The sequence below is a fragment of the Atractosteus spatula genome, chromosome 3 (genome assembly GCF_055471065.1).
Source record: "Atractosteus spatula isolate fAtrSpa1 chromosome 3, fAtrSpa1.hap1, whole genome shotgun sequence".
Classification (NCBI taxonomy): Eukaryota; Metazoa; Chordata; class Actinopteri; order Semionotiformes; family Lepisosteidae; genus Atractosteus; species Atractosteus spatula.
In genome coordinates, this window is record NC_142708.1 from 6,921,285 (window position 1) to 6,948,765 (window position 27,481).

Consider the following 27,481-nt stretch of genomic DNA (forward strand, 5'->3'; position numbering starts at 1 on the left):
TCTGTTTATACCTTAACATACACGGCAAGTATTTTTTCTTTTCACAGTGTTTTTCCTTATTTATGCAGAAACAGAATTCTGTGAGTCAATTACATTTCGATAATAAATATGATGGATTACGTTCTGCTAGAAACGGGGTTATGAAAATGGTAAATAGTAGAAAATGACTGAAAGATTTTGCCAAGAATATACCAGGGAGGCTGGTAAATTTGAGCCACCTGAGTACTTTTTTTTTTCTGGCACAGCTTTGGTGAAAAGAGTAATAATTCAGGTACAAGTAAAGGTTTATTCCATGCTGAAAAGAAAAGATGCAACGTTTTCGCTGTGAAGCCTTCTTCAAGTGTGAATTAAACAATTCATGTACACTGGTTTAAACATATATTAATTAAAAATGACAACGACACACTCGACAACAAACAACATAAACACACAACATACTAGCTGTGCTATTTACAAATTTAAGAGGCCTACATCCTAGCTCCCCCCAGAAAAACCCCAGAATGCTACCAAATTTTCAACTCTTATATAATGCTTACAATGGCCAAAAGAGGAGAAAGCTGCCTTCTAAACTAAACAATGTCACCTACAGTTATCTATCTGGAAACCAGGATGCTGCAAAATGAATAGGAACCGAACTCCCCATTCTAAAAAAGCACTCACTGTCCAGGAGAGCTTGTATTTAACTGAGGGATTCTTTACACTGGAAATCAGAATGGTAAGTTCACTGAGGAAGGGTCAGATACTGAACTCCAGTCAGCTCTTTCCAGACCTGGACAGGGAACTCGTGCCCTCTGACTCATGGCTTCCCTCTCCTGTCCTCCTCCCTTTCTCACTTCTCCAGGCTGCTTTACGCTGTTGACGACTGACACCTTATCACTTACCCAGATCTTAATTAAGGAAAGCCAAGGTTAGCTCTATGATGGCTTTGATCACTGAATCTCAGACCCATACATTTCAGCAAACATCTCCCTGCTTTGAAGCCCCAGAAAATTGGAAATGTTGACACAAGCCGAGTGCTATTGTGTCCTGGTTTCGTCTGGGGAACCCGTGCTATGTAAGTAATGTATTTCGAGTCCATTTTGTACCTCTCATTCCACCAGCTTCTCAACATCTCGGCGCAGTTCATTTATGCAGTTTATGTGATCTATATGTTCCACTGCTGGAGCTTCATGATTATATATGTTTATACGTATAAATTATCTACTACGTTTTCCACAGCTTTTTCAACTTACGATTCCGAAACGATATCTGTCAATAAGTAACTCATGCGGCTTAACGTTCTCTGTCGTTGCTAGGATTTTTTTAATCAAACAACAAGCACTGAAAGGAGAATGACTTGAGCATTTAAAAAAATACCCATTTTGTATACACTTCTGGAGTCATCGGGATGAACTCCCAGGATAATGTAAGTGTACAGTCATAATTTATTTTAAAAAGTCATGACGCCCAACATTAGCCTTCTAACGTACGGCCTATTGGCTATATGTCATTAAAATATGACAAAATTAGTTTGCTAGGAAACCGATAACGCTTTTGTAGTTCAAACCCCTAGTTTTATTTTAATACTGCGCGGCAACAATAAAAACAATGGCAGCTGCCCATGACTCAACTTCCCAAGAGGGGCGGGTTGTTGCGATGACGTAGAGCTTCGTTATTGGCCAGAGGTGAGTCACGTGCCGGATGCGACGGAGTAGGGGGGGGGCGAGAGGCGGGGTCATGGAAGAACAAGATGGCGTCCTGCGATGAAGCAGGAAATAGTACTCGGTTTCATTAAAACTTGTTTCAGGCGAGCATTGAAAGAAGAGAGTTCGAAGGAAAGCCGAAAAAGACCTTTCGGACACGAAAAGGAGTAGACACAGGTGAGGTGGCGGTACCCAGGCGAAGTGTTGAAGTGAAAGGGAACGGCGGGTTTGCAGTGGTACATACGCGTTTGGACCTGGGCTTCTCGCAGTTTGTGTGCCTGTTACATAAACTACAGACTGCTGGCTGTGGGATACATCAGGCCCCGGAACCGTGAATACAAAGATTGAGCTGTTATTTTTATTTTTGAAACCGAGAGGTGGGGTGTTGGTTGCCCGGTGTAATTCTACAGGATATGTCAGTGCCGCTGTCATAGGTATTTACGAGTTGTTTTGGCTGGAACAGCCCCGTGTCTCGAAGCTGTAAAAGGCCACTTCTTATGCTGTTGAAGTTATTTCCCTTTCAGGCGTTTCGGGAGCAGTGCGTAGCGCATACGAATTCGTCACGGGTTATTTGAACTGCTTTTGATTTAAATAAGACTTATCTTTATTTACGTGATGTCTGATGTCACGGTATACCCTTAAGATTGGGTTGTGCTGTGCAGGCTCGCGTAAACTGGATTGTAAGCTTGATTGATACAATTGATGTGATGTCCAAAGGTATTGCCAAGAACTGTCTGTAGGGGATTGTAGCAGTGATTGGTCATCACAGCAGGAGGAACTGAAATGTTTCAACAGGTCGATTTACCAGGGGTTTCAGTGACCGGTGTGTTCCTGGCAGGGAAAGCGAGTTGTAGACGCAGCGTTACATGAAATGCCACGGACCACAGTGACAAGTCAATCACGACTTTGACTTCTGCAGTGTTATGACACGCTGTGTGTAACCCCCTTTCACCAGTCAGAATGTGTTTGCTGAGTAATTGGTATAAAGTGTTATCGCTTATCAACCAAAAGCGAAACCACTGACAGTAGTTTCAATTGCAGTTCGCAGAGCTGTGCTGCTCCGAAGCTTTTTGTAAGTTTTTATTTTTGTTGCAACTTCGGGGCAGGTTTCACCCTGGCTGACAGCTGTGTAGTCACTTCTCTATACCGGGGTGCAGAAATGGAATTTCCCAACTGTCTTGACAGAAGTCACTTAAAAACATTAACATTTTTTTTCTGCCTCTTTTTTTTTTTAAAGGTGTAATACATTGTGTTCTGCGTGTGTTATGTATGTCTCGCTGTATATGAATAAAGCAAACGTGTGTCTCATGGAGAGCAAGCTGGGGTATGCAAAAAGACGAATTCCTAATGCAAGAAATTGTGTAGGGCTAATAAAGTGATCTCTTACCTCAACTCCAGCTTTCTGTGGTTTCTGTGTGAGGGTGAGTAAGAGAGAGTAATTTGGAGAAACAAGCCAGGCCGAGGCCCATGAATTACATCCAAGCACACGTGTTCAAGGCTCAGTCTGTGGTTTGGCTCCAGTGGTTCACACTCTCACGGGTTTCTGTACACAGGTGCTGTTCTGTTCTTGTCCAGCTCGGTCTGAAGACAAGACGTGTGAGCGTGGCAGTGCATGTCACGCCACATTGTGTAGGCAGTAGGTTTAAAAAGACACCCACTGACCTTTTTAAAAAAATGCGGACTTTGTTTTTAAAGTGCAGCCTGGATAATGTGCAAAGAGCTAAAGACAAGTCATTATGGTCTAACGAAGCGTTTCACTTCAGCTTCTGAACACTGCCTCTTTATCTGCAGGGGAGTCACCGACCTGAAACTAGTGCGATGGTTCTGAGGAAGTTGGGCATTTGGTGTGTTTTTTTTTATTTGGAGATATCTGAGGGGAAGAGCAACTAGTTTTGATCTTTATTCTTCAGTCTTTTTCGATCAATAAATTGCAACGTTAAAGATTAAACCCTTTTCACTGACGCACAAACGTATCTTTTAGGGATAATTGGGATAAGAATCCCTTGTGAAATTGAACACCGAGAGAGCTTTCACAGCCTTCTGGCTTATTTGGGCTTATCGGTAGTGCAGAACTCTCACTCTTGGGTGAAGAAGTTCAGTCGGATTGTGCAAGTCTCTGTAGCAATCATCTACAACTGTAGACCTAGTCACTCTGTTACATTGGTCCAAATAAGTATATTATGTTTGTTAATTAAGATGTGAGGTGGAACAGAAACCCAGAGACCTTTTGGAAAACTGGAATAGTGCACCTCTGGTTACAGATTTTAGGTGGACGTTTGTCCTACAATCATTCATTTTTATGTTATATTCTGGCTTGTTTGTTCATCCTTTCACTGCCTTTTGAAGTGATTAAAAATTTGGTTGTTAATCTGCTCATAAAAAAATGAAAATGTGAATTTAGGTTATACACAGTAAAGCCAGTTACATCCTTATTGTGACATGATGTGTTATCTTTGCTCTTAGGTTTGGATGTTTTCTAATTATAATCTAATTACATGTTAGAATGTCATCACAGAACAACTAGCTAGTACTGTATATTGTATCAGGTTGTAGGTGATTGGAGGTTTTGCCAGAAGGTGAATTTTTGATTTGGAGGACCTTTGTTCCAGCAGTAATGCGAATGGGCTTTGCTCTTTATGCACAACAATTCTCAATTTATTTGACAAAATGTGGTATTTTTTGGTTCTTAAATATAAACCATTCATGTATGTCTATTTGGAGATTCTGCAATTAATTACAACTAAATTGGTAATGACAATAATACCTGTGCGTACATGTTTAAAATTTAAATGTGTGGTTTAGCCTCAGTAACTCATTTGTTACATATTAAGCCGCTGGTCAAATAATAATGCATAGGCTATAAAGGATTAACTTGTATTGTTAGCAAGATTCCATTTTAACTACGATGCTAAAACTGTTGTAGCTCCTGTCTGGGCAAGAAACACAATGTCATAACAGGTCTAGAATTCCTGTCCTTATGGTTAGAAATCGCAGATTATATGAAATGCAAAAAAGTTATGACTTCAGATGTTTATTCTTTTTTGTAGCTCTGAAGGGAATTAATTAATATTAATTGTGAAGCTCATTGTTGCTGTGTGTTTCAGATATTGCAGAAATATCACGTTTAGAATTTCATTTGGGTTCTAAATCCATCCAGCAGTGGTAAAAAAAAATCTGACATCTCTAATCTCTGATCCCATCTACCCACATTGGAATTAAGAATGTGAATGAGAAGTGATCTATTACGTAGGGATGCATGGAGACACAGCGCAGTCCAGTGAAGGTTAGAGATGAGTTTCATTGTAATGACCATGGCCACTTCCGGAGAACACTGAAGGGGACACACAAGGTGTATTTCCCACCGTGCCCTGAATTGCAACAGTTTTACAGAGGTTTTTATAGTCCCAGTCCAGCCATTTTATTACCACGAATGGGGTTCTACCGGACTGTCTAGTTTTTATTCCATCCACAGTTCTTTTCCTAATTATCTAATAATCCATGTTTGGTTAACCTTGAATAGTTCAATTTAATCATTTTTTATTATTAAACACTACAGGTTAAGAATGTTAAGCCATAAACAGTCTGCTGCCATGTTATAAACATTTCTAAAAAAGTCTGTATATCGAGTGGTTAGGGGTGTGGTTCGGGCTGTAGTCAGAGTTTTATTGCTAGCATCCAAGTAATCCACAGCAGAGATAAAATGGCTCAATTTGTACAACCATTTCTAAATATTTAGATTCTGATTAAGTTTACAACTCAGCATCTAAAGCATTACCATTTTTTCAGGCTTTAAAAGGAACTATAAAAATTGCTTAACCTTTACTCTCCAACACCAAAATGTGGGACTCTGGTTGTGATTTGTGTGTGGAAAAAACCCCGCCAAAGGTCAGGTGTCCTGCTGAGAAAGTGATTGAATCTGTCAAACACAGTCTCCAGGCTTTTGGCTACTGGCATAGATGTATTTCTTCTGTTTCGTAACTCTTACCAGTTGTCTTATATGGTATACTTAGGAACAGAGGATTATTCCACACTGAAATGTAGAAAGAATAAAAAGAAACATGTTTCAACCGAGTATCCTTCTTCAGATGTGAAGTATTTTTTCAGAATGGAATTAACCTCTGTTTGTTTCTTTGTAGCCTGCATGCTGACAGCTTCTCACTCAAACCTCTGTTAAAGTATGTTTAATTGTACTTAAATATGCGGTACTAATGTTATTGAAAGAGACCTCGTGCTAACTAGTGACTTGATTTCCTTAGGGAAGCCATGATCACTGCTCTGAATATTTGTAGCCACACTCTACAATATGGAAGGCATTGTGAAGTCTTGTAGTTTTGCTGTGATAATTATAGAGTGCATTAGAACTTTGAGAAACAATTGTTAGAATATTCACATTTCAGAGGAGTGTAAAAACATTTGGAGCTTTTTTGATTTTTTTCAGTAAATGCTTGAGGTTTTCAACACTTTTTTGAGAGCTTGTGCTGTTATTAGTTAAGGAATATGGATTTAATGAAAATTTAATGCTTGCTTATTCTCATGGCATGAGGATCAATCACGTCAATTGCTCAGCACTAGTAACTCAGATGTGGGCAGCTGTTCTTTAGTTTAAATGCTGTCATCTTAATTAGCACTAGTCCAAAGCTTTTCCCAGAAAAAGTCCCTTTTAGTGACTAAATCCTTACTGTTATTCAGCTGTTTTACATTCCGCAGAATACTCTATCTTGCATACCTGAAGAAGGCTCCACAGTTGAAACATTTTCTTTTCTCTTTTCAGCAGGGAATAAACCTTTACTTGTTCCTTTGCAGCCTGCGCATGCTGACACAGCTATCCACTTCAACTGCTTTATCTAAGGTTGCGCCTGATGAAATCGGGAACTTCACTGAGTTTTAAGATGTCTTTTAAAGGACACCTCTGCGATAGGGATGTGGATTAATATCTGAAAATACTGACCTTAATATTAATTTTATAGGAAAACCTAAATAAGTCATTTTTATAATTGGTTCTGTGTCTTAAAGTGTCATGTGATAGTAAAGAATTCTTTGCATTTCTATAGCACTTTTCATGGTCCCACTACATAGTTGATCGTGTGGAAAAGTGAGAAATTGCTTGACTAGTTGAATTAAGAAGGAATATCAGGAAGATGAGGTTGCACAATGTGGAATTTAGCCAGGGCATTAAGATTAGCAGCCCTACTCTTTCAAAAGAGAAAAGAAATAGGGTTTCTGATTTTGAAAAATATTATCAGCAATACTGATTGCAAGCTTTCCTATGAAAACAATAGGCTAGACCTGGAAAAAGTAATGCGTAAAATAGGAATTCATTGTTTTTTTTCTTCACTTACAAGGGTAGCATGTTGTAGGGATTTACAGAACAGTCAGGCATAGTTTTTATTTTTTTAGCTTAATTTCCATGCTGCTTATTAGACTTTTATTGCATGTGCTACAGTACATTCATTGCAAGTATTGTTAAAACTCCCTTTGCGTTGCCAGTAATGGCATACATCCCCTAGGCTGCCAGCCCCTGCCTAGTCTCTGCATGCTGTCCCAGCTCATCCTAGAGGAATTTCAGTGGGGCTCGAGTCATAGCTGTGCATAGTTGGGCATCCGTGGAAAAACAGCCAAGCTCTCATCTGACAAGGAATCCATTGTCCCACGAGTATGAGGATGTGTTGTCACATCAGGATGAACCCACAGCAGCAGACGCTGCTGAGGTCCCGGGACAGGATGAGTGTAGGATCAGTCATTGAACATTTGTGACCTGGCGTTTCTGATGCAGTGGATCTGGGAATGTGAAAAAGAATCAGGATAATCCGTCGATCTTGCTGGAGTGTTGTGACTCATTGTTCGTTAGATCCCGGCCTGTCATTTCCAGTCTGTTTTTGTACTAGGATAGAAACTGATGGTTGAGAAGCCCCAGACGTCAAGCAGCGGTGTCATGACTTAATCCAGCTTCCGATACAGAGATGGCACACAGGCATTGTTCTTTGTGGAGCATATCGGTTCCATTATTTGTTTTTCTGTCTTGAGTTTCACCAGTTTTGACATTCAGCACCAGAGCACCTCATCAGCTGTGTCCAGTCTTCACTAATGAGGGGATGTAGTGTTTATACGACAGTCAGTCAGCAGATCAGTTGTGAAAAATGACACCAAAGACATTTCACAAATCAAAAATCAATTTAACTCTTCTAAAAACATACATGCTTTGATGGAGAGGATTTTTTTTTGATGCCCGGTATCATTAAGTAGACTGGTACTTGAGAACAGGCAACCTTTTTTTGAAGTAGCGCTGACCAAACAGCGGATTTGGCTCCTCAGTCTCTCGTGCACTCCTTGGAGCTGCTGTCTGGCAGAGCCACAGTCCTCTTTTTATTACAGGGCTAAAACCAACCCACATGATCAAATTAACAAACAGCTGATGTATAGTTAATACAGCTTTGCACTACATTTTCTTTGAGTAATATCCTGTTAGTGTTCTGTACTTGTTCCAGTTTTTCATCTTAAGGCACACTTGTTAAATGTATAGCACCTTCAGTATTATGTTATTTTTGGATACAAATGAATGATTCATCAAAGTCACTGTATGGCCTTAGTCTTAGTGATGTTACATCTTATCTGCAATAGGCAGGACAGGAGATGGAGGAACATGCTAGTCCAGATGGCCTCTTAATGCTTTGTACCTTTATTCCTCTTACGGTTAGTTGTGGCCACACTGGGCTTGGAGTGGTGATTCTTCAGAGATTCAGCCCCCCTAGAGTGTATGACGGGGCCTGCTGGAATAGGGCTAACATACCTGTTTTGGGATTCTTAGTATTGCACTATTGCAACTGTACTTAGAGTTACAGTGTCTCCTTTGTCTCCTTCATAGCTCTCCATACCATGTAGACATAAAATGTAATGTAAGGAAGCTAAATTAATCTTTTTAATGACTTTTCACGTTCGTTACATATTGCCAGTAGTATACTGCCAATTAGATTCTGGACCCAAGTATGTTTCAGAATAATGGGCATTCATTGTAAAGGGACTTTGAGCTCATGGCTATGATCACAATAAACTCAAGTGCACAGGAAGAGTAGAACTAATGTTCTATCTGGAAAATCGTTAGTAACTGTGGGGGAAAAATGAAAGTGCAACAAATTTACGCACTATAATAAGAAATGTCTGTGTTGCTACCTCTTCAGCTACCGACATGCATACAGTCTTGTGATGCAAAAGGCAAGCGACACTGCGCTGCAGTTTCATTTAAAAAGATTTGAATCTTTCTCGCCCGCTTTTTTTTTATTTCTTGAGAATTATAAAAGTGTGTATTTCCTTAACATAAATCATATTGAGAAAACATTCTGTGTGTGCTCATTGCTGTTGATGTTGAATAATTTGGAAGAGCACATTTCTCAATTGCCTCAGATTAAGGTAGAAAAATGGGAGCATTTGAGTTCCCTGAAAAGCCATCCTTACTCTGTCACTCTATATGTGCTACGTTTATACCCAAAGTTCCTTCTTTGGTTTGATGCTAGACAGGGGTGTCCAGTCCTGGATGGCTGGAGGGCTCTTGTGATGTGCTCTTCAGGTGCCATGTTAAACAGATCTTGAAAGCCTGCAGAGAGTTATCCTCCAGGACCAAGACTTGGAAACCTTTGATGAAGAAATCAAATGCAAAATTGATTTTCAAGGCAGCTTTTCAGAAAAAAAAAAACTTTTCTTGCATCCTGATACATTTCTACCTGATACCTTATTTCTTTTGTGATTGTGATTAATAGGTGGCATATGTACCTTGCATAAACAGCTCCTATGACATTTTCTGGGACATTGAAAGTAGGGCTTTTTCTGTTGTCGCAGAGGTGTGCTGCATATGGATTTGCTTGCAAGTAAGTTCCAGGTTTTGGGCTTTTGCTGTTTTTATGGCTCCTCTCTCGTTTCCCTTCTGCCTCCTGGGGTGTCTGGGGTTGTGTGAGGAGGATGCTGGTGTCTGAATAGCTTCAAGTGCTCAGTTGTCATTGGAGCTTCCCCCCAGGAGGTGCTCGCTGAAACAGGTTTCCCAGAGGTTAATGAGGACTGGCAGCTGGTGGCGTGCAGGGAGCTGGAGGGAAGGAAGGAATTGTGGGGGAATTAATGTGACTGCGGTCTTTTGTGAAGGGAATGCAGAATGTACCACCTGTCTAGACTGGCAATCGGCATCGTGAGTAAACTGGCCCGATTAGTCTGGTGCCAAGCTCAGGTGCCTGCAGATCCCACTTTCTGTACTGTGCTGGGAACCACATTCACATCTGTGTGTTGTTGTGAGTGAGCAGCTGTGTCTGCTGGAACGTGGGGAGCAGGATGTCCAGTCCTCAGGTGCACACAGGGGAGTCCTCTCACACTTCATGACTGGCTGGAGTCATTATTCGCAGTGTTTCACCAATGGATCCCTTAGCTGGTTGGTATAATGCACCAGTGCCCGGCAGCCGAGCTTCCTGGTGAGGACTGGAGGTGGACCTGAGCAGTGCTGAATGGTTTGCCAGAACTGAAGAGCAATCTCTCTTCAGCAAAAGGCAGTTTAATCTGAGATTCTGTTTATGTGTGAAGTGCGGATGAAATGACCCTGTGGGTGTTTTTTTTTTCCCCGCACTTGCCTTTTGTTCATAGATATGGTGCTTACCCTGAAAGCATCATAAAAAAGGTCCATGTTGTCTAACATGCAGTATTAGATCTGCAGTTGGGTTCTGTGAAGTATGCAGCATCTAGATTGTTTAAATGGCCATTTTTCCTCTAAAACAGTGTTGACATGCTCTACCTTTTTGTACTTTGCTGAGGTGAAACTGAACAATTCCTGTAATTTTGTCTTGCGTTCAGGGAGCTTTTCAAGGCTGTAGGGAACATCTGAATTGATTGAGTGGTGCTTATGTCACCATATGAAGTACAGGCCAAAGTTTGAATTCCACTCCCGTGAACCCATGTGGACTGATTGTTATTGATGTGGGGTCTTGCTTGTTTGCAGTACAGTTAGGTGCGGATTTGAGTTCAGAAAAAGCAGTGAGTAAAACAGAATCCCTGGCCTCTCTACAGCCTGCACTGGTGTTCTAGGGCAGTGTATCAGCTCTGGAGCTGCCTTAACCAGCACACTGCTCCGCTGTCCAAAACACCCGAAAGATTGTGAAATAAATATTCAGGAGGTCTTTGGCTTTTTTATATCTTACCATCAAAGAAGTGGGGTGGGGAGGTGCAGAAACATTTGTTAGTGGAATTGTTACATTGACAGTTGGTCAGCGAGAGCCAGAAAGTGGAGAAGCCAAAATCTGTTTTCTAGGTATAAGTGCACACCAGGGGCAGTTCACAGGTTCATGTCTGTCTGGAAGGGAAGGGCCAGATTGCTCAAGGTGGAGGAAAGCTTGAGTGTGCGAGGGTCTCGGTGAATTTGACATCTGTTCTGGAGAAAAGCTATGTTAGGAAAAAGATGGTTAAATTGGATGTACAGTAGGATCTCGGGTTTGGTAAGACAAAACTAAGAAAGGTGCTGGGGATACAGTAAATGTTATGTGTCTGAAAGCTATTTTAACAAAATATAAAAAAAAGAAGTAAAGTGCTTTTCTGTACTGCCCATTCCAGGGATGCAGGATGAAAGTACTCGGTGTTTATCAGGACACGGCTTTCACAGGCTGAGGCTTTCCCGGCAGCAGGGGCAGTGTGTCGTGTAACTGTTGTTCACGAGCAGTCTATTAAAATTCGTATGGAAAATAAGCCGTGACTGCGATACAGTGCATTACCATACAGGCTGAGCATTTTGCCCGTCATCATGAACTTCAGCAGCAGGAACCAAAACCTGCAGAACTGGAAATCCTGTGCTTCCTGGTGGCCTTTGTCTCACTCCTTTCTCGTTTCATTCAGTGCTGGTCTCTGTACCCTGCTGTAACAGTTAACAGTTGTGCTGTTTGCACATAGACTTCATTATTTTGCAGTGATACCTAACTGTCCTTTAAAACAAATCTGATAAGTCTACATTCTGCAAGCTGACAAGGGGGGCCTGATAATAATCATTGCTTACACTTATATAGCACTTTTCTGGACACTCCACTCAAAGTATGTTGTAGCTAACGAGTTGTGGTGTGGAATCTCCTGCATAGTGGCAGCTCTTATCTAGGATAAGTAACCTGTATAGTGCCTTTCAAGAAACCCAGACATTCGAAAATCCCAGGTTTCAATAGATTAACTGTATAATGAGCAAAGATGACGAAAAACAAATCTATTGTCTATTTTTTAATGTTGTAAATTCAGTGAGAACACTTGTTGGAAACGCTTCTTATATATTGTAGGCTGATGAAAAAGAGTCTTTGATATTCTGGATATCGATTATTTCAAAGAATTCATGGAGTGACTGTTGTGGCAGGAAAGGGGTTTAGGTTTGTAGATCACATTCACTTTTTGCAGAAAATGTACGCTTCCCTAAAAGTGAGTACGGCAATGTAGTTGTTTTCTGTATGTTTCAGTTAAGTTTTTGTCTGGCCAGCGTTATGTCAGCATTGTAAACTGTTTGTCTGGTCAGCATCCTTTGTACATTTCTACATTGGGCTAAATCTGCCCAACAGTTTTCATACTTTCCTGACACAAATCTGCTCAAATTGTATTGACGTGTCCTGAACTCTGTTTTTGTTTTTCAGAGTCTAAATGGCTTCAAGGAAGTCTGGATCAGATTTCCACAATACTGGTGAGTTTGCGTCTGCTTCCAGACATGGGCTGATAAGGGTATCGTTCTGTGCGGTGCTCCAGCTTATTTCCAATACCCTTGTGTCAAGCTTGCGTGAAGATAGTTGCTTCATCAGGAAAGGTTGACCATTTGATTAATGAGCTGCCTTTCTCATTAGTCCTGAAAGGCCACCAGGCTTGGAAGATCCCAGTAAGACCCGTTTTCACAAAGGGGTGCTTTGTCTTCGCTTGCACTTGGATGCTGTGGTCCTTGTTCCTGTGATAGATGTTTTGTGTTAAACACTTCCACGGAGATGGTACTTTGGAGGAATAAGGATTTCCCCTTTGCCGAGTGTCCCAGAGGCGTATGGAGGAGCTCGCTGGCACAGTGCCCTGTGGTTGTAACCAAGCACTGCCAATTTATTCGCTCACACAGCTCTGAACTCCAGCAGAATTAGAGAGTCAGTATAAGCACAGGGTCCAGGCAGACAAGACTGTAATTCGGTACATTTGTTTAAAAAAAATGGAAAGCTTTTGGAAACTGTGAAGTTCTGAAGTATTTCTCTTTTTGGTTTTGAAATGAGTGGTTTGTTATTTGGGTTGTAGTTTGTAATCGGCAAGTATTTGCTCTGAAGTTAAAACTTTCTTACGGTAGTCATTAGTGTATTTTTAGAGGCTGAAAGTAGTTTTTAATCTGAAGTGGAAGTTTTGTGTGTATTATTTTTATTTTAATATTACTTTGTAGAAAACCTGAATTTCAGAAGAAAAAAAAAAGGTGCAAAGCATATTTGGTTTTATTCAAATGGGATTTTAATGTTAGTAGTTTTTAGTTGGTGTTAGTAGCTTTTAATGTTTCTTGGCTCTGGGACCATTGACAACAGATTCTTAAAGTGGTTTAGATAGTAGACGCTGTACTCCACAGAAATCCTGTAAAAAACCTTCCTTTAAAACGTAACTACATAAAAACAGAAATAGATTTTTCATTACTATGCCCACATTTTAAGGAAACGTCATATAAATAAACCATGCTCACTGCCGTGGCCCTCAGACTGTCACGGGAGAGACGAAGTCTTGCAAACTCGCAGTGTCAAACCATCTCTTGAGTCGGCATTGAACGGAGGACCGGCACAGGTCTGGCCGCGGATGCTTTGAGCTCACAGGGGCGGCTTTTGCCGATGGTAGTCTAGCCGGCCGAGCCTCATTTCATCCTAGCGCTCACCCAGCTGTGCACGGGCTCCAGTGGAGGCCCGGGCACGGCCAGCGACAGCCCAGAGGGCACAGACGGCTCTCGCCGACCTTCGCCTGTCAGTTCCACGCTCCCGGCCGCATCGCGGCATGACGCGCTGCGGGGGGGCATGCGAGAGGGTACCCACGGTTACTGGGGTGCGGGAAATCTGAGCCCTGCGTCTCCCTCGCTTCTCAAGCTTAACCCAGCTGCTAGTCCACACCCAAAGCATCAACTGCAGTTACTGTGTGCAGACAGAAATCTGTAGATATTCCTTGACATCCTGTGTTCACGCATACTGAAGATTCAGAAAGGCTGGGTATTCTTGTAACTGAATGTTTTTAGGATTGGCCTCATCCGTCTTGCACTTTGATAACAGGTTGCATGTCTACACAGTTCCCTGGCCGAACAAATCTACAAAGACCTGCTGTCTTCCCTTAATCGTCAGTAAGGTAAATGTACAGTGATGGATAAAAGCCTTGGACATTGAACAGAATTGACTTTGCATGTGGGGATATTCCCATGGCCCTACTTCCTATTGAAAGAACTTAACATTTTTCAATTTAAGCGAAAGTGTCCCCGAATCTCCAGTGCAGTTATTTCTGTCTTGACACTGACCTGCTGGTGATTGTGCCTTCCAGGACCCCTCAGTTATCTGGATGATGTTCCTTTCAAGATCAGCGATAAGTTCAGGTGTCCAGCAAAAGTGGGCCTGCCCATCGGCTTCTCTGTGTCCAAATACTCACAAAGCCTCACGGAGTTAGAGGTAAGTTCAGTTCGTTATTGGCTCCTCTGCCTTTTGGCTAAAATGAATTGTATGTGGTGAATGTAAGCTCAATTCTTGTTTTTGGAAAAGGTTTGAGCTATTTTTTTTCTTAGGACATTTCAGCCTCTGGAAGTACCTCCAGGGAAAGCTGTGTGAGAGAGATCTGCTTCCAAACAGAATTCCTAAATTCAATGCAAGGAACAGTGTGAACCAGAAATTGATAGATTTGAGCATCAGTATGTGATTCTTCCGAAAAATAGCAATTGGATTGTTAATGCTGAACTTAAATGTTTTCAGAAGATCGCAGAACTGCTCAGCACTTAATATTGTCTAGGCTGATTTCAGTTGTGAGATTATAGCCTACAGTTCTGGCCATGCAAGGTATATGGAATCTCTTAATATTCCATTTGTGAGATGAAAACCTCAACCAACAAAAACATGAAACATGAAATGGCTGTTTCTACTGCATTCTGGTACAGCACGCACCTGTAGGTCCCCTTTGAATCCATGTCTGCACAAATGGGGATCCGGGGACCTCTGGAAATTCACAATTCCTGTCCAAAAGATCCCCAAGAGGAACTCCTTCACCCCTATGAAAAATAAATTTCTGAATTTTAGCACACTAATTCCTTGTAGCTTATTGCAGCTTATTTTCTTCTTTGGAAACTGCTTGTAAAGTGAAAACTTTTACAATGGTAGTTAAATTTACATGGTTGCCCATGTTATAACCCCCCATTGGGTCCGGAAATCAAAAATGCTGGGCGGTGCAGTGGCTCTGTGGCAAAGGATCTGTGCCTGTGACTGGAAGGTTGCTGGTTCGTATCCTGCAGCCGGCAGACCAATCCTACTCTGTTGGGCCCCTGAGCAAGGCCCTTAACCCCAGCTGCTCCAGGGGTGCTGTATAACTGGCTGACCCTGCTCTCTGACCCCAAGCTTCTCTCCCTGTCTGTGTGTCTCATGGAGAGCAAGCTGGGATTTGCTGGAAAAGATGAATTCCTAATACAAGAAATGGTGTATGGCCAATAAAGTGATCTTATCTTATGTTCCCTCAAATGTCCAAACGTCACCATAAAACAGCACAGAACTGGTTAATTATTCAGTAACTTGTTTGAAGTCATTAGCTGGTGCATAAAACAGTAGTTCAGAAAACTATTAACACTCCAGCTCAGGTACAGCAGTTACATCGATGCAGTTATTAGCATACACATAAACATTAGGTACTATCCCATGCTACAGGCATATAACACACACGAGACCTTACTATAAAAAAGTTGGAATGTCAAAAAAAATAAAAAGTAAATTCCTCATACCGGACGATCCTTGAAAAGAAGCATCTCGGCAATGCCTTACGAGATTCCATCTCATAAGAGTGAAAATCTGCTTGTTAAATGACAACACAAGTTGAGATTACTACATCTGATATAAACAAGATGTTACTGTAAACAAAAAGGAATGGTTGTTCGTATGTGATATATATGACTGTCCTTTTCTCATTTATTTGTGGAAAAGCCAGGATGATGTTTGTGGTATTTTCTGAACTGCTATAAGAAAATATACATCTCTGCAGCAATGCTACAGCATTAAGTGTAATATTTCATATACCCTATGTGAGTCCAAATAACCTGAGGGCTATTTCAGAAGATTATAGAGGCAGAAACTTCTTTCTGCAGCTAAACATTGGTTTCATGTTTGATTCAAAAGGGAAAGAGTACCACCTATTGGTCCTTCAGCAGAAGGGAACACTGCCTGTGCTGCACTTAGTGTTGTCTTAACTTAGACTTGGACAAGTTTCTTAACTTAGTAATTGGAGATTGCACACCTTTAGTAAGATGCCCTGTAAAATATGTAGTGAGCACCTGCCTGAAGGATGTAAAGATGCACCCAAGGGTTGAAATGAAGCTGTAAAATGTACATTAACTGAGCAAAGGCATGGGAGGAGAGTTTTTCCGATATCGAGTGAAGAATATAACTGAGGATTGTAGTTTGATCCTCCTGTTTTGTGATGGGAATCCCATGAATTCTGTCACTAGTCAGCTGCTAGAAGTGCGATTAATAACCCCCCCCTTTTTGCAGCATCATACATGCAGATTGAAACTGCAGTCTTGCGAAAACGTGTGCGAGGCTGTTTCTTTCTGGTTTACTCCTCACTGCTTTCCTTTCTCCCCCCTGCCCCGGCTCTCCCGGCAGTATGATTTTTCCCTGGAGCGGCGGACCGTGCGGTGGGCGGAGGAGCTGGCGGACATGCAGGCGCAGCTGAAGGCCGAGGCCGCCCAGGCTGAGCGAGATGGGGCCGGGCAGGAGGGGCGGCCCAACGGAGAGCTCTCCCCGCCGGGAGACCACGCGGCCACCACGCTGCCTGCTGTCCCACCTCCCGCCATTAACCCGGTGCTGGCAGGACTGCGCCACAATGCCATCTTGATGCCCCTCCCCGCTCCCAGTCTGGCCATGGCCAGACAGCGGGAGCCCAGTCCTCCGCTGCCTCACTGCTTCAACCTGGCCGACTTTGAGTGCGAGGAGGACCCCTTCGACAAGCTGGAGCTCAAGACCCTCAACGACAAGGAGGAGCTGCGCAGCATCTTACAGCTGCAGGCCGTCACCCCGCCCGAGCCCAAAACGCAGCTTTCCAAGCCGGACCAGCAGCACAAACCCAACGGACTGGTGACCCTGCTGCAGCTCGACGGGCCTGGAGGGCCCCTGTCCTCTTCCTCACCCGCCCTGGGCCCCAGGGGGCCCCTGGCCACCTTCCCCTGCAACATTCGCTCCCTGTCCTTCCCTAAGCTGTCAGAGTCTGAGGAAAGGCGCCCACCCCCTGTGTCCGAGGACCAGCAGAGCTGCAGTGGCTCTTTGGGCCCTACAGCCCGGGATCACTCCAATGGTACTTCTTCCTTGCTACGGGACACTGTCAAGACTCGTCCTGATGGGCACGAGGACCCCCTCGGTACCCCTTCTTGTCCTCCAGTTCTTGGGGAACTGCATAGCCACACACAGAACGGAGTGACAAAACAGGTGAGGACAGGCACGGAGAGCAGCTCTACAGAGCTTTTCTTTTCCACTCATTGATTAGTTTGGATAGTTCATCAGTCGATCCTTAATCCTTAATTCTTTCAATCCCTTAGACTAATGCCCGCAAAGCTTCCCAAGGCAACGTGGCTCCCCCTGACGTGCAAGGCAGGTACTGTGGGCTGCTGCAGGCTCTGTCACCCAGTGAACGCGAGTGTGTACAGATCATCGTCAACATGGGATACCCCTTTGAGGAGGTCATCAAAGCCATGCAGAAGCAGGGTCAGAACGTGGAGCAGGTAGGGTTTGTCATCTGTAACAGTCCGTGGTTTGGTAATGTGTGCTATCTTAACTCCATTGGTCCCGTAGGTCCTGGACTTTGCCTCAATCCTGTACCTGAACTTAAACGATTCTGAAAGGTTTGGGCACATTACAGGAAAACCTCAGTATTTGTGAGTTCTACATTTGTGGTTTTGCGTGCCCTAGCAAAATTATTAGTAACCACTTTTTCCGATTAATTCTGCTGTTCACAGCCTGCGCAGTAGGAGAGTAAATGCCAGCCCCCACTTCTGCAGCATTTTCATCACTAAGGCCTATCTGCTTGATCTGTATCGGTAGTAAAGGCACAGCTTGGTTTATAAAGAGTTAACATGTTTATGTAGCAGCGCATCATGGGCTTTAAGCTTTTGTCAAGACAGCTTTAAATGTGAGATGTGCGTTGAGCGTAGACATGTTATGAGAGTAAAGGCTGTTATGCTTCAAAATAAAAGAAACGTTAAAAATCTCTCCGCTATTAGTGGTCCCCTAAGATACCACAGTCTCAGTTCTTGTGTGTCTCAGAGGAAAGGATACTAAAGAAATTAGAGGTCAGAGAATGAGACGGACTGCAGGAGCAGGAGGGTAAGTCCGTTGAGAGGGAAGGGCATGAGCACACTTTGTTTACTTATCTGTTATTTCTGTGCTGTAATAAACTGTTCGATGCAGTAAGTGCTGCATTTATTATAGTCATAAAAACAAGATGTAAACTGTAAGTAAAATGCAATCTACTAAGAATGAAAAAAATGTTTTTTTTCAAAGTTTCCAGTACTCATTTTCTTTACAAATGCATACTATCAATAATTACTAACAATATTTTTGAAATAGTCATGTTTTTGTCAGAATTATTTACAACCCTTAGAAATGCTCGTTTTTCGCAAGCCATACCCAATTTCCCTCATAAGATATAACATCCACATTCGCGGAGAGTTCAGGGTGCCCAACCCTCACAAATACCGAGGTTAGTACTGCATTTCACACCTCAGTAGATGTCTAGACCAGGTTCATGAAAGACTTATATTGCAGAGAATTATATGTGCCTCAGTCACTCTACAGTCAGAGTCATGTACAGAAATAATACAAGAAAAGAGAGAAGGAGACATCTGAAAGCTTCCTTTGACCCAAATTTGTGTGGCACAATGACCTAAAGAGGACCTCGAAAGACACTAAACTGGAAAGCTCTGTAATAAAACATGGGGCTCAATACGTTTTACAAGCACTTTGCCAGAAGCTACTGCTGTTTTCTGGGGAAGGATGATGTATCTTTGACCGAATTGTGAAAAATTGGTCGTCAGTGAAGAATTGTACTTTTAGCGGTTCTGAAGACCTGGGTTTGAATTGAGTATGGCAGCTTCGTCTCCAAGTAATGTGGAGGTCAAATAAATAGTGTATAGGTGATTCCTGAAATGACTCGCATAATGCAGTCCCATGTTGAACAGTACACCACAAAAGTGACATCTCCCAAAATACGTTTAGTTATGTCATGCGTTTATTTATATAGTCAAATTATTTTCAGTCTCTCTTCCCCCTCTCCCTCTTCTTCCCCACCTCCGACCTGCAGGTTCTGGATTACCTGTATGTGCACGAGCGACTGTGTGAGCGGGGCTTTGATGCCAGCTCTGTGGAGGAGTGTCTGGAGATGTACCAGTGCTCTGAGGAGAAGGTCAGTACTGCACTCTCGCTGTGTCTGAGTAAAGGCCTGATACCACAGTACACTGAGGCAGAGCATGCTACCACATTGTGACCTGCGATACCATCTTACTTAGAGTAAGTGACGTAATAGGAAACAGTATAAAAAACCAGACAATATACTGGTGTCTGTAGTTTGTCATAGTCTCATATATTGCCTCATGATATACTGTGGTTGCTTTGGTTCAATATATGGGTAGGTGTCATTCCAAGTAATAGTGGACATTTATTTTAAAACAAAGGGGGTACAGATTCCCACTTGAACTTCACAGCTTCCTGGGAGGAGCTAAATATATTTTTATATATTATAAGCAAAAGAGAAAGATGAAAACAAAAGGCATCTTTCAGTGTGTTTTCTGAGAAATTACACAAATTTCATGATCACTTCCTCATGCATGCCTGCTCCATGGACAGTGTCCGTGTACATGTTGCTGAGCATTAATTCAGTGCTCTATACTTAACATCAAAGGAAATTTTATTATTTTTATTATTAACTTCAAGTTAATAGGAATATCTTTGAACTGACATGAAATGGGTGAATTCCTTGATTGACATAGATTAACAGGGTGAAGTAGTTCAGGTGGGGAGCTGCGTCAGCATGCGTAGGCTGCAAAGGAACAAGTAAAGGTTTATTCCCTGCTGAAAAGGGAAGAAAGAAAATACCGTTTTGGCTGTGGAGCCTTCTTCTGCCCTCTCTTTCTCACACCTGAAGAAGGCTCCACAGCCGAAACAGTGTGTTTTTTTTCTTCCCTTTTCTAGCAGGGAATAAACCTATTACTTGTTCCATAGATTAAGAGGAGATTGTCTGGGAAGGTTATCAGCTTGTTACCTGTATGGCCACTGTTAGAAGCAGTACAAGGTGTACATCTGCATGATCCTGTCCCGTTCCTCTCGTAGCACCTAGGTAAGCATGTGCCTGTTAGCTCGTTTCTGAACCCCATGGAGTTCAGCGGAGCTCGTGTCCAGTGAGTCTAATGCTCTCATCATGTAAGAAGGAGCTGTTGCACAAGCAGCTTGAGGCCGAGTTTTGTCCTGCCGGAATGTTGTCCGGTCAGGAAGAGATGAGCTCACAGGAAGGGCAGCAAGTGAGAGCCGAGGAGCTGATCAGTGTAGCGCAGTGCAGTTAGGTTAGCCTCCTCACCTGTGTCCAATTGGCTCTCACGGATAATTATTTAGTGCTTATCCACCAAAGCCACTTGAGTGTGGTGACAGACTCGGGGTCAGTCACAAATGGCAAATTAATCAAATTAATGTTAAAGGCATGCAGTATTCTGAAAATGTGGGAGAGTACTATCAGACTGCAGCTATCAGAGGGAGATGGTTGAGGAGTGTGTACACTGGGTTGTCTGTCAGTAAGGGCATGCAGCAGTATGCAGCCAGAAGTTGAGGGTGTGTGAGGGCTGGGAAGTCTTCATCGAGCAGTAAACTCTTGCCCTATCCCGCCTTTGTCTTTCTCTATTCCCTGTTTCACCCTCTTTGTCTTGGCCTCCTTTCTTTCGCCTGTCCTTGCCTTCTCTCATTCTCACTTCCTCTTGTGGGTCTCCAGTAGCTCCCCAGCCTATTCCCTGCTCCATCCTTCTCCCTCTGACAGAGTGCCTCTGTGTGCCCGCAGGCCCTGGAGTTCCTGCAGTTGATGTCGAGGTTTCGGGAGATGGGTTTCGAGCTCGACGCTATCAAGGAGGTTCTGCGGTTCCACAATAACGACCAAGACAAGGCGCTGGAGGACCTCATGTCTCGCACCACCGCCAGCTGAGAGCTGCCTGCAGACTCGCGCTAACCCCTCGTTCCCTCCTTCTCCTCTCCACTGATGCACAAACATCCGCTCCAGAGAGAGAGAGAGGGGGAGAGGGCAGGGGTGAGTGGGTGGGTCGAAAGAGAAAAAAGCTGCCTTGTCCAGCTCTTTCCACCTTGGTTTTGCTGAACAAGGGGATAGAACAAAAAAAATGCATTTCAGCGCTTTGGGTTTCTGGGCCTTTCACAGGAGGCAGAGAGGGCAGCAGGCTAAGCGCTTGGACTCAGCAGTGGCCCTGAGTGTGAGACACAGATATAGCTACTGAGCTGCCATCTTCAGCAATCTAACCAGCTCCAGTAGGATTCTGGTTATAAAATACTTAAGTTAAAGAAGCAAAGAGGCTAAAAATCGGGGGAAAAAAACAAGACAACTACAAAAGTGCCCTTTCTGCAACTGATGTGTTTCTTTCTTGGAAGGACTTTAACTTAATCTTTTGTTTTCATGTTTTGGAAGATTCTTCCCTTACTTTCTGGTTTAGAAACTGCATTAACGAACTAAAAAGTAATATAAAGAAAGACTACTGCTGCACCTGTTCCTCTGGCACTGGATGTGGACCGCAAACAACTGCAGAAGATACAGAACCTTCACAAAAAGAGATACAAACCTATATAATAAAGGGGTACAGAACTGAAACAGATAAGTGAAACGGAAAGCTGCTCCGAATGGCGTATCGAGGTGTAAAAGGAATGTAAAAAATACAGTAGGTTTGTGTTGATGAGGAGCAGACCTTTAGTGCAATAGAGACTGTAGTATTGTGGCAGAGCTGCGCTGCTCCTGGGGGAAGAAACTGGGGGAGTGCTGCCTTTTGCCTTTGAACTGGAAATTGGTTTTACACTGGCAGTTATCAGCACCCCCTGTCTGAAGTACAGGGGTGTCAGAAGACTAGTGAGCGGACTGATGCATCAGGATTTCTTGTGGCCTGGTCTGACATCCTACGTGCTTAGGAGACTGTCACCAGCCCCATAGCAAAATAAAAGAAAATAAATTCTGTGCACTTTTTTTCCTGTTAAATCTGATGTAATTTTTTCAGAGTGGATGGCTGTGACAGTGGAAGAAAGGTGCTCCCCAGTAATGGTCAGTTTCAGATCCAATCCAAGACTGTGGGAGGTTTAAGATGTGTAAAAGTGCCATGTGAGGAATTATTTATTTTATTTAATTTTGTCTTTATCTTCCCTTCACACAGGGTATATGGGTCTCAATAAAAATTGCTTAAGACTTGGCAAGAGCAGTAGACGCACTTATGTAATCAATTCAGTACTTTAAAGCACTGGGTGGAATTGAAGCAGGCAGTCTGCAGCCTTTGTGGACTGGAGCTGTGCAGTCCTGAGCTGAACAGCGCCTGGCGTGGTACATGCGTAGTGGACAGAAGTCACAGAAAGGAAACTACCAACACTAGCTGACAGCTCCAACATTTCACCTCGTGCTCTAGAAGAGATTAAACCTGGAGGCTCTTTTAGGATACGAGGTCCAGCTGTTCTGCTTAAAAAAAGTTAAACTATATCCAAAAGAATGCATCCAAAGACTGTTCTTTTTTATTGTTTAGGACACAGAGGGAGTGTTTTATGTTTTAGTGTGCAGTGTTTAGTTTGAGCCCTTCCATCAGCACTGATCATCTGTCCTGTAGACATGAGCAAGATGCCTGAATCTCCCACACACTCTAACTTCCTGCAGGGCTGTTTAGATCCATTAAGTCTTTGGTTATTTAATGGAGCAGCCAGTATTCCTCACAAACAGAAGTGTATCCTTCATGTAATTGCAAACACAAGAACATTTTACCAAGGTTAGTGTGGTTTTCAGTACAGTGGGTCTGTGCAGCTGTGGCCACACATGTTCCATGACCGACGTCCAACATAATAGGCAGATATCAACACTGAGTAGAGCTCTTCTGGGAAATCTGAGGCAAGGAAAAAACAAGCATTTGTAATTAAAAGTAATATCGGTGCAATGTTGCAATGTAGCTGCCGATTTCACTCCTTGGATTAATCCATTTGAATGGGCCGGTCTGTACTGAGATAGCCTGGGGGATTAACGATTGTTGCTCAGTTTGGTTAAATAGAGAGTTTTGTTCCTTGGCAACTTGGGGTCCTGTTGAACTCTACAAAGAATTGTGACTGATCATTCTGTTTATTCTGTGGGTGTTCCAGTTTTCTGACCCGTCCCGACAGCCCCCAGGAAAAGCAACAGCAGCATCCCTTGACCATGGATTTACTTATGCAGGGGCCTGAGAGGGCTCTAGCCATCATCTGCTAGCCTGAACTGAAGTATAGTGGTTAAGTGGTTAAAAGACAGATTCCCTCAGGCAAGACCACAAGAAAGTGGATCTTCTCTTAAAAGCAAAGTGTGCTTTTTGTTCCTATTGTTGTACAGGACTCCAGCCAGAGTGCAGGGACATGCGTACACCTGGAGATCGATGAATTATTCTACCATATCCTGCAAGTGCCACTGTGCTGATCTCCAGGGGGTGCAGTCTGATGACACAGGGCGATTGTTATCTAATATGGAGATATGTTATCCATTGTCTTTGGAGAGGGAGTGCACAGTGACTGACGTTTAGGGACATTAAAATGTTAGGACTTTGCTAGCGCTGCTATTTGTCAAAGTGCTTTTCCTAAAATGCCTTGGGTGCTGATTGACCTGCTTATTCATGCAGATTGGTGTTTCTTTCTGGTCTGTAAAGATTACGGATTGTTTGTCCTGTAACAATGGTCCAGACTAGAACAGCACTTCTTGTTTTATGCCCCTGAGTGAAAAAGAGAACAGCAGCCTAAATGCGGATGTCGTGTTAAGGAGAGGTCCATCTAGTAACAGAGTAGGTCAGCTGGTCCAGTTCAGGACGTTCAGGCTGTATTTTTAACAGTCTCTTTAAGAATACCTTGCAGTTGTTTAGCACATTTCCCATTAGGGTGCCAATGTGCTGTGTTATGTAAACCCTTGTGTTACTTTATGCGTGTAGACCTTCCTTCTTCCAGCGTGAACGTGATGAAAACACACCACAGGTTGAGTAGTTTTTTTTACAGGTTTGAAACTGGGTATTTTTTTTCTGTTTCGGTCTGTGAAGGCCTCTAAAATTGTAAAATTGTGCCAAAGTCCACGACTGATGTCTTTTAGGGTTTGAAGAGGGCATCTTGAAATTTATATTCGGCAACCAGTGCCACATCTGTAAGTTTTATATCCGCTGCCAGTCACAGATGCAGCATTGTGTTAATCAGTGTTAATATAACAAAGCAGTTGAGTACATTTAACCTAACACACTACTGAAGGCGCTTCAGCAAGCTAGTATTACTTTGAATTTACATTGAGAGGCATATGGGAGAAAAGGTCAGAGGTTTAAAGCATGTCAGTTCAATGTGAGTATGTACAGCTGACCACAGCCCCACTTGACATAAAATAATGCTCCTCTACTTATTTTTGGCACCAAATCAAGCACTTTTGCTCCACAACACTGTGCAGGGCAGTAAACAGAGGATTGGAGGTTCTCCATCTCACCCAGCTGGAATTAAGTCAGTTTCTCTAGTGGCACTACATTTGACACACTGCTCAAAGAGCAGCGGCCCTGAAACAACATTTCGTGAAGCAGTCTTAACAGCTCTTAATGTTGCCTCAAAATAAGCCTGTGGGCTTATAGAGTCAATTGAGTGACTGGGTAAATTTAACTTTCTTAATTCTGTAATTGCCGGAGGTGCGGGGGTTTAAATAATCAGTCTGGCTCGTGTTTCAATAAATGCCTTCAGTTGTTTGCCTGATAAGTTACTGTGTATTTCATTTGTAGATAGGTCCCAGCCCTAACTGCAAGTGTGCACCAAGAGCTTCCCACTTTCTTTAACACTGTGAAGTCCACAACTTAGAACAGCAGGCCTTTGATGTCAGTGGGAGAACAGACAGCCTAGACGCCCCAGGACATGGCCAAATTCAGGGAGACCCTAGTGTGTAGTGATCTGATGCCCCAGAGCATGGCCAGCTCCAGGGAGCCCTAGTCTATAGTGATCTGATGCCCCAGAGCACGGCCCGCTCCAGGGGGCCCTAGTGTATAGTGATCTGATACCCCAGAGCATGGCCAGCTCCAGGGGGCCCTAGTGTATAGTGATCTGATGCCCCAGAGCATGGCCAGCTCCAGGGGGCCCTAGTGTATAGTGATCTGATGCCCCAGAGCACGGCCAGCTCCAGGGGGCCCTAGTGTATAGTGACCAGGTCTCCCACCCCTCACAGCCACAGCTGTATGCAGTATTGGATTGTAATCTGGTTTTTGAAATGAAACCGTTTCACAGACCTCTGTAGTGACGCATAAAGGGCATGTTTGCAAATAACTGAAACAATTTGCTGTTGTGCTTAGCTCTGTGGACAGTATTGCTCTGGATAATTCCCATAGGGAGAGTCTATGTCAAATGTCATCCATGTGAGTGAATCGAACAGACTGCTTGACCACCCTTCGTTAGCCTGCACACTTCCCTTATCCCCGACAAAACAGCCGCGACTCAGACACATTGTATCACTTCGAAGTATCAGGAAGGAGAGGTGGGGATTGTTCATTGTGCATTGCAGATGTGATCAAATCGGTACAGGCTTTTTCTCTTATAACGAGAGTTCCAGAGCTCCAGTGATGGGGGAACAAGTCTTAACATTAAGATTTTGTACCATAAAAATAAAAACAAATTCTCCTTAAGTTGTTTGTAACCGAGTCGTCTGTGATGAATGAACAGAGCTTCCTGCAGTTACATCCCCAGCTAGGGTATAGGATTAATTCTGTCGTCAGTGACTGACGAGCTAGCAAAACGTTCGAAATAAACCGTAAAATGTGTACAGTGCTGCCGTGTAACGCGTGGTTGAAGCTGTGAGAAGCCTGGAGCAGCATGTGTGTACGTTTGATGCTTTCTTGATGGTCACTTGCACTGAAGATAAGAGCCCCTGTAATTAGCCTTCTTTTTTAATAAGAGCCCATCAACCAGGAAACCAATCTGCGGACCACCTCCCTGTTGAAGATGACACGTCGTCTCTCATTGGCATAACCATTGTAACATTCATTGTAACATTGAACCCAATAGGTGCAATAGGTAAACAAGCAATGAATGTTCATGTGGAAGGAATTTGATTCTTGGCGTAAAGGTTCGTCACAAGTGGTACAGTAATTGTTTAACTAGACTGTCCTCATCGTATAGGGCATTACTGGGAGTAGGGGTGGCAGGAGGGTACAGTGATCGGTGCCACTGTCGGTCTTTATTGGGGGTTACCTGTGTACCCCTTCCCCCACTGTTTTGGACCAGCCGCTGGAGAGAAGGGTTTTTGAAGTATCTGATACCACAACACGACTTGAACGTCAAGCCAATCTGAGGGACACCTTCAGTGTAAGAAGCTGAGATGAGTAAAGAGAGGAAGTCGGGCCTATCCCCTTTCTACAGCGGTTTTGATTTGGGAAGAAGATGTGAGGGCAGGATTGTGGCTGGATTGTCAGAAAAGGGCAACCTAGTCTTGAACTCGGGGCATCACAGAGCATGAGTCCAGTCCGAGCCTTCCCTGTCGTAAATCTGAGTAGGAGCAGAGACTTGCGGTCTCTCCCCCCGACTTGAGTTCAGTCTATTGTCTTACGCACTACTGCATTGAGATACTTATTTGCATGTAAGCTCCAATACAAAGACATTAAAGGAATCCCCAAAAATAAACACCAAACAGCAGCAGCAGCAGCAGCAGCAACAACGAGTTAAATAACTTAAAAAACATCAGCATGAGTCAGTGGTAGGGGCAGAGTTCAGTAATCTGACAACTTGTGGGAAGAAACTCTTTCTACATCTGGAGGTTTGTGCCTTTTGTGCTCCTATAACGCTGACCAGAGGGAAGGGGGGAGAAAAGGGAGAAACCAGGATGACTGGTATCCGTAGCGATCCTTCCAGCCTTCCTGAGACGGAGAGTTGTAAACATGTCCACAGTAGAGGGGAGCTGGACTCCAGTGATGGACTGGGGTGACCTGATCACCCCTGTAACGCCTCAGACAGCGAGCTGCTGCCAAACCACACTTGAATCCCACCCGTGAGCACACTCTCAATAGCGCACCTGCAAAATGTGGTATGGACAGTTGGACTTTGGAAAATCACAACGTAAAAAAGAATTATTCGGACCATATCTATTGCAAGAATTTGTGATCCCTAGAAGCTTTTTTCTAATTTTTCTATTCAAATTGATATTTTATATCCATACACCAAATCTCGAAGACATGACGGTCGAGAGCCCTCAAGTGTGCTGCAGCGACAGACGTGCACGGAAGCGAGGGAAAGCGCCCCCTCTGCCGGTGCACGCTGCACATTGCGATAGGCCTTTTTACGCACCTCCGCCAAACGTAAAGGATGTTTTAGATAACGTTAGAAAATCGCGAA

At 43.3% G+C, this 27,481-nt stretch overlaps 1 protein-coding gene across 1 annotated transcript; it reads left to right on the top strand.

Moving 5' to 3' along the window:
• The first annotated feature begins 1,693 nt into the window (after window positions 1-1,693).
• Window positions 1,694-25,775, top strand: ubap1 (ubiquitin associated protein 1). The gene is made up of 7 exons (XM_088910724.1): window positions 1,694-1,859; window positions 12,308-12,354; window positions 14,199-14,323; window positions 16,511-17,329; window positions 17,440-17,622; window positions 19,200-19,301; window positions 20,940-25,775. Exons 2-7 carry the CDS (start codon window positions 12,315-12,317, stop codon window positions 21,078-21,080), a joined length of 1,410 nt encoding a protein of 469 aa, XP_088766850.1. The 5' UTR covers window positions 1,694-1,859; window positions 12,308-12,314; the 3' UTR covers window positions 21,081-25,775.
• The last annotated feature ends 1,706 nt before the right edge of the window (window positions 25,776-27,481 follow it).